The 8,053-nt window shown below is 48.0% G+C and overlaps 1 protein-coding gene across 1 annotated transcript; it reads left to right on the top strand.

The window, feature by feature from the left end:
* Window positions 1-3,400, top strand: LOC119464905 (uncharacterized). The gene is made up of 4 exons (XM_049655697.1): window positions 1-178; window positions 1,261-1,341; window positions 1,461-1,563; window positions 3,119-3,400. The coding sequence occupies exons 1-3, from the start codon at window positions 1-3 to the stop codon at window positions 1,538-1,540; spliced, it is 339 nt and encodes a 112-aa protein (XP_049511654.1). The 3' UTR covers window positions 1,541-1,563; window positions 3,119-3,400.
* Window positions 3,401-8,053: the final 4,653 nt, after the last annotated feature.

Raw genomic sequence — 8,053 nt, 5'->3', positions numbered from 1 at the left:
ATGCGACTGGTCTTCGCAGCTGTTGTATTCATCGTGGCCGTGGCAACCAGCCACGCCGTCGTGATCGATCTTCACAAGCCGGTGCAAATCTGCTCGGCACAGATGCTGGTCGACATTGTCAACAATGTCTGCCAGACGCCGCTAACGGCCGCTCGACGTCGTAGGAGGAGTCTCCGCGGTAAGAAGTAGCAGACTAACTATGCTGGAACGAGTTAGTATTCCTCATGAAAAGAAACACGTTTGTCGTCGCTTCATCTTTGCGCAAACGTTGGAATGTTTTAGCGCGCCATGCGCACAATACAGTTTCCGTATTACAAAAAGAGAAGAAAAAAAGAAGGCATGCTAAGCAAAAGATTCCGACTAGCCGCTGTACGCTGGGGAAAGGGGCAATACTGCACGCTGTGGTGTATAGTGCCTATCCGCAATGTTCGCGAGCAACGGTGGAATAGAAGTGTGATAGAGAGAGGAAGGAAAGGCTTCGTCCAGACGTGCAGGCGTGCGGAAGGGTCACGCAGACAAAGCCGTTCGCGCAGGTCAGTCGTTTTTGAAAAGAACCGAACATCCTTCATTGCATTGTAGGCCAACCAATGAAGAAGTCAGCGTTCAAGCGTCATCAGTACAGGCAATGGAAGATTATCAGGTTTGCACACCAACCCCAAGTTGAGCTCTGCATTGACCTTCAAGCAAGAACGAGGCACGGGAGGTGTATTACGGCTATCCGCAAACTTCAGTCAAGATTTATTTAGCAGTGGTCCGAGCTGCGTACTCCTTGCCTCGGATTAACATCACGTTCGGTCCTTCCTGTGCGATAGTTAGTCCAGTTCATGTAAATGCGAACAATGTGGTTATGCACTGTCATTTGCAACCTCAAGTAACGCTTTTCGCCCAGCATTACAGGGCCATCATTCCAAATGGTAAAGTTGTCATGGCCGCGCCAAAAGTATGTCGAAAAACGCGACCCGTGCGGATATCATACATCTCAAGAGGAACGCGCAGTGGGAGCATCGCGTTCTAAATACTGACATGATTTCACTGTCTAGTTGCCTCTGAGATCAAAACTTCGTGTGTGCATGGTCTGCTTCCTGGTAGTAATGAGTCTAATGACTTGACGAGAATGGCTGTGGTGTGACAAATTTGATACTGCAGCAGCAATTCCTAATAAAGCACGCGTTAAAGCACACATTGGTTTCACATGCTGGTATAGGCCAATTTTTTAGGCACTCAAGCCCGTTTTTTTTTTTCTTATCTGGTTTCATGCAGATTCTGAGGAGATGATTGATGGCGTCACGCGCATTGTGGGAAACACAAGGCGGACCATGCAGAAGCATTCGCTGAAACTGCGTAAGTTGAGCAAACTTTCCCCATATGATCCTCAAGCTCAAACTGAGCCCCCCATAAAAAGAAATAGAATTCTGTCACGGATTCATTGATCGACTAACAGAATGATCAATTAATTTCAGCTCGCACACTGGTGCGGGATTTTGCCAACACCTGCTGCTACACGCCGTGCCCACCGTCCCGTTTCATCGATATCTGCTGACCGAGATGAGCCTAACACTACGGGTAAGCGGGCTTGTTACCATAGCTTTCCGGGTGATTTCGCACAGTGCACACACTAGCGTTGACGTACATGAAACTATTAGATAACCTAGATAAGCACAACAACGTTAGAGCTAGACCTTCCTGATTATTTGCTAAACCGTGATGCATGGGACGATGTTTCTATGCCGGACAATGCTTATGTCCCAAGAAAAACAGCAGCATGATAAGCGTTCTTGAAATAAATGCCTTCGCCAACACATTATGCTTGCTTTATTTGAACAAATCGTCACACAAAGATGCCAGCATACCGAGCTTCAAGCATAAACTTTGCACCTTTCCGATGCAGCTCTACGCTATACCCGATCGCTGGATATACGTAAACACGGGAGTATCACGGTATATAACAAAACTGGTATATAACCGGTATATAACTGGTATAAAACGTATATAACTGGTATAAAACGTATATAACTGGTATATAACTGGTGTAAAACTGGTATAAAACGGTCTATAACAAAACACACTGAAACGAAGGCTTAGCGTACCTGAAAGGCTAAAAAAAGAAGAACCGACGAGCAGTGCCAGGTATATTTCTATCTCGCTTTTTAATATGCATTGGGACAAGCGGTTTCTACTGCTTCATCAGCATCAGCCTATTTCGTGTTCACTGCGGGACGAAGGCCTCTCTTATCCCACTTACCGTATCGAAAAGTGCTTTCTGTAACTGTTGACGTTGCACTTGTTGTCGCTGTACCAGCTTAGCCGGACGATCGCTCGGGACAACTTTAGCCAAGGAGCCACCCAATAAGTGGTGTATTGATTACAAATAAACCTCGCGGAATGCAGACAACGATAGCTGAGGGCCTCCTTTGGACATTCAGTACCCTCCGTGACACGTGTGCGGACTTGAAGCGCCCTCCGTGGAAGCTCGTAGTAAGCACGCTGTGGGATTACCCGTCCTCTTACGCACGTCTTATGTACCGCACATCGAGATATGAAATTAGGTGTTAGTTCACGCGGGTAGTCCTCGTATCTTGGTTTAACGCTTAGCGGTAACCCTGTGCATGTACCGTAAAACACACGCGTCGTCCAAACGGCACTTGTACCGCGTAACCGTCAAACATATACTCCGACGATGCTAGGGTATACTTAACGCGAAGACTGAAAGCACCTCTTACGTTCGCACATCGAGACATGAAATTACGCTTTACTAGCACTTTCTTAGGCTGGCATCCGCTAAGGAGGTGCCGACGCGCTTCGGAAATGGTGCACTTGAGAGTGCCACATGCTCATTTTTTTATAGCGAAGCTCCCTTAGTGGTGCCCAACTAGTTTAGATGCTGTGGTCAGTGATGGTGGTTGCATTGTGGGGGGGGAATGGTGCGAGCAATGAAGAGGGCGAGTAGGTGCGGCGTCACTTTGTAGGCGCGAGCGACGACGTCGTCAAGCAGCGGTGCATGGTGGAGATGACGCGAAAGCTGTGCTTCCAATTACTGCCACTGCGTGTGGTACCTGCATGATTTCGTTTCCCATGCTCTTTAGATTTGTTGTAATTCCTGCTCCTTCTCTTCCTGCAGATACTTTCGAAAAGCACAAGGAACCTGGCAACGTAACTTCATGGCACCTGGCGTCCGGAGCACTCGTCCTGTCCACAGTTCAAAAATGCACAATCGACACTAAGACGTCTTGTGATAGCACTGCAAAACGGGAGCACATTTTTAATATTATATTTTTTCGGTGATGTATATAGAGAAGGCTACATATGTACCAAACACTTTATACTATTTTGTCAATGGGCCGGGACAATGCAATGTTCGTGCTTTTAGTTTTTATATGTATCGATCGTTTTATCGTCGTTTGTTTAAATGTACGTATTCTGCGTGCTTGTAATTTATATTCTTTTTTACATCGATGGTTCTTGCCGTTGTCATTTATCGCGAAATAAAAGGTATAACATTCATCCTCGGTCGTTTCTAGTTTTCTATACATGTTCCTAGGGGTGGGCAGCGCAATCCGGACGAAGGACAAAAGAAGTGGACGATACGAGCGCGCACTGACAACTGGTTTATTTTTTTAAACAAGTGATATACAGAACGGTACCATGTGACGCGCACAAGTGATGAAAGGATGTGTCAGCCTATTTTGCCGTTCAAAAACTTGGTTTGTTTATCAGGCAGAGGTATAGAAGTCTGGCTGATGCATGAGCCCGAGTTAACGTGCAAGTAAGCTTCTACAATCTCGCGGTTGACTTGGTTCCTATTTTTATGCAGTATTCTTTTTTATATATGCAAAGGTTTGAATTGGCAAATTCTACAATGCGCGGCCATATTTGAGCCGGTTGAATTCCCTATAGCGGCTTGGTGCTCCCTGAGGCAGATGTTAAAGCAACATCCTGCCTGCCCAAAGTACTTTTTGAAGCACGAAAGTGGAATGACGTACCCAATTCCCACTGAGCTTGCTACAAACTGCCCCGTGTGCTTTATTTGGCAAATAGCCTTGGACGCCTGCTTAAGTCTATTAACACGAGTGCATATCTTGTTTAACCAGTTCTTAGCTGAAAAAATGAGTCGAACACTGCATTTCATGGCTGCCTTTTTTTTTTCTTTAACCATGTCCCATCTGATGTAGGTAAGGAATGACTGCAAACTCGACCTGCTGCTGGGTTGATTTCCGTTTTTTTATTTTCTTTACAAGCCCTTCACAGATTGATACAACAACGGCGCTTGCAAAGTCAGCCTTCTCTAGACGATTTAGCTATTGCTAAAAGCTGAGATTGGCTATAGGTGGTGGCATGACTTTCTAAGTGCGGATCCTGAACATGTCTTAGGAACATGTTCACTTACCAAATCACCCAGCTTGCTGTGTTAATCCTAGTTTTTTTATTTCTTTTCATTATTGGGGTAAAAAAAGAGTTCCAATGAAAGGGATAATGCAAACTATCAAACAAACCTTGATTTTGCATTGAGCATACCCGCTTTATCTCCATTCACATAGCCATACTTGCTCCATCTCCTTTATCACAGCATTACCGTATTGCCATTACTGATACGCGCTGCCATGATTGTGCCTGCAGGAAGCTTACTGTGCTCACTGTTTTCCCCTTACCGCCCAGCAAGATTACATTGACCGCACTCGCCGGTTGTCCTGATACCGCATACATTTCAGAGCCCAGACTCACTGCTTCGATCCTGACTCGCACTTGCTACTCGGTCTCCGGCATGACAGAAAAAACATAGTTGGTAAAATCATCCTTCTCTTAGTCCCATTTCACACTCAGCTCAAGGTACTGGCAGCGTTTTGTCGTTGTTAATTAAATTCGCTGTTTGTTTCGGCACTGCTAGGTCTGAAAAAAAGTTAGGGGCAGCTTCACACTAAGTGGTGCGAAGACTGAGCAAACAGCGAAGCTGGTGGCACTTCCCTAGCTTTAACTTTACTCTCCTTTGCCTAACTTGGTTTGGCTTGGCTGGTTCTTTGCTTTCCTTTGTTTAACTTGGTTTGGCTTGGCTGGTTCTTAGCGAAACGTAGCCGACCCCGAGTATCGGGACGATACTCGGGGTCGGCGCGCAGTCTTCTAAAGGCCACTTTATAGTCCGACGTGGCGTTGACGCGCGAGCGTGCTCGACACGGGGACGCCACGCCAGCGAAAGCGCAGCACTCTATAGTCCGACGCGAGGCGTGGCCGAAGTATCCGGCGTTCGTCGGCGTGCCCCGACTGCAGCCGGCGTCGAGATGCGACATGCTGCATTTCGCGCCGGCCTCGTCACTCAGAATGGACGAGCAAGATGGGCTGATGGATACTGGTGGCGGCGCGTGCAGCGAGTTCGCAGCTTCGCATCATCCTCAAGCTCCTAGTTTCGTATAAAATGCGCATGTGTCTAGGCGGCGCACACGTTGGACTATAGAGGGGTCGGTTTTCGCGCCTTCCATAATCACGGCTATCCACCAGCCCATCTTGCTCCACGAGACACGGATGCGGTCCATTCTGGATGACGAGGCCGGTGCGAAATGCAGCATGTCGCATCTCGACACCGGCTGCAGCCGGGGCACGCTGACGAACGCCGGATACCTCAGGTTAGACTCGCGCTGTGGCGAGGCTAACCTCAGAGAGGGTGGTAACCTCGCCGAGCGATGACGTCACATCCGTCGCCCAGCAACGCCTCGCACCAGCTATGCGAGGCGTTACTAGGCAACGCGTAGTGACGTCATCGCCAGGCGCAGATTTTTTTTGTGTGTGTGTTCGCACTACCCGGCCTAACCAAGAGCTTAAACAGTTCCGCTGTTAAAGAAAGGGGCCACTGAGCTGCGAAAGTATTTTGATTTTTACCAACCAGATGGTGCCAATGTGTTTAACGTTGACCTGTCAGCTATTTTTCTCACATTGTCTATAGCGGTGCGCCGAATTTTCTCTTCGTGTTGCTGAATTTCACACTACGACATCTCAGTAAACTTGCAGGATTGTAGCGGCAAATACTGAGAGCTGGATAGAAATTAGCGCATGCGCAATCCTGGTAACCGGTGTCAGTAAACGTCGGATAGTAGGACAGTAACACTATATGCTAAAGCACACTTCTCCCAGCGCCAGTTTTCGTCAAGAGGAAAATAGTTTTTGAGTCCCATTCTCCCTGAAAACAGGACCCTGGCAAACAGGACCCGCTGTTCGACGATTATGTCGGTGTAACAGGGAAGCACCTCCGCCCCATGAGAAACTGGCCAATCAGGAAATTCCCGTGCTCTGCCGGCAGTTACCGAACTCATGAGCTATCGTGCAAGCTGGTTGCCAGTCGTACGTAGCGGTCTGCACATCAGCTGTTTAGCGGTGCAATAAGTTTAACCAATGACTTCTAGCTTCAACGACATTCATGATTAATGTACATAGCACAAAAAGAGACGAGGACAAGACAGATGACTAGACATACTAACCCATGATGAATGGAAACCGGACTCGCCCAACTTGCTTTAGAGAGAGAGAGAGAAACGTGGTGGGAAAGGCAGGGAGGTTAACCCGAAAAGATTCTGGTTTGCTACCCTGCACTGGGGGAAGGGGAAGGGGAAATGAAAGGCGGAAAGAATAGGGAAGAGAAACAGCAATCACGAAAAAAAAGAGGAGGTTGGAAACGTCTGTGAGCACTATAGTCTGTCAGATAGTCCACTCGATCGCAAAAACTTCAAGAGTGCCTTGACTGACTTGTTGTGTGACGACTGTATAGGCCGGCGTTCCAGGGCTGTCTGCTCCGAAAGCGGCCGGTCGTCAAGACGCGCCAGCGTGGTCGCGATTGACTGCCTATGTGCGCAGTATGGGGGACAGTGACACAGTATGTGCTCGATTGTTTCCTCGTCGCCGCAGTGGTCACACGCAGCACAATCCTCCCATCCGATGCGGAAAGCAAACGACTTTGTAAATGCGACACCAAGCCACAATCGACAAAGTACCGTTGTTTCAGGTCGGTATAATCCAGGTGGAGGTCGAAGTCGAAGACAGGGGTCCAGTCGATGCAGACATGTGTGTTGCAAACTAGGTGTGTTCCGCAATGATTGTGTGGCATCGTTGCCAAGCACTCGAAGTATCGCTGCTGCATCTGTTCTCGACAGCGGGATTGATTCCTGTTCACCGTCATGAGCAGATCGAGCAGCTTCATCGGCATATTCGTTGCCCATTACGCCACACTGGCTAGGGAGCCACTGAAAGGTGACGTCGTGTCCTTGCTCGACGAGGCGATGAAGGAGCTCTCGGATTTCGAGGACTAGTTGTTCATAGGGTCCACGGCGTAAGGCGGAAAGCAAGCAATGTAGCGCTGCCTTGGAGTCACTAAAACACTCCATTTGTTAGGTGGTTCCTCACGAATTATGCGAAGTGCGCTACGAAGAGCAGCAAGCTCCGCGGCTGTCGATGTCGTCTGGTGTTATGTCTTGAACTTGAAGGTGGAGAATTTTGCAGGCAAAAACACTGATCCTGCACAACCGTCCATGGTGGTTGAACCATCAGTGTATAGATGGGTATGATCACTGTATTTTTCGTACAGCATGATCAGTGAAAGTTGCTTGAGAGCTGGTGATGAGAGTTCGGCTTTCGTTCGAATTCCAGGCACTGTCAGTCGAACTTGTGGCTGAGCCAAGCACTAAGGAGGAAACAAAACTCTCGTTGCAGCTGTGTAACCTGATAGAAGGTATATACGATAAGGCAGTATCGTCTGACAAAAAGAGGCACGTGGTCGGTCTTCTGGCAGTGAGGCTAGGTAGTGTGAAGGGGCGTGAGCAAGGTGCCTGACGTGTGCTCTGAGCGCTTCCATAATAATGTGAATCTTGGCTGGGTAATCATGTGCAATTGCAATGGTTTCTGATGATGATGTACATCGTGGCAACCCTAGACAGACCCTAAGTGCCTGTGCCCGAGCAACTTGCTTTACTACTTCAAGGAACTTATAGCGTCTTCAGGTCAGTTCCGCTCTTTTGCATTCCATTTCTGAAGAGGTCGCACGATTTCGAATGATTTTTTATTGCCAAGAAATCGATCG

Source organism: Dermacentor silvarum, chromosome 9 (assembly GCF_013339745.2).
Source record: "Dermacentor silvarum isolate Dsil-2018 chromosome 9, BIME_Dsil_1.4, whole genome shotgun sequence".
Taxonomy (NCBI): Eukaryota; Metazoa; Arthropoda; class Arachnida; order Ixodida; family Ixodidae; genus Dermacentor; species Dermacentor silvarum.
Note: the sequence above shows the minus strand (reverse complement) of the source record. Positions and strands in the feature narration are given on the sequence as shown.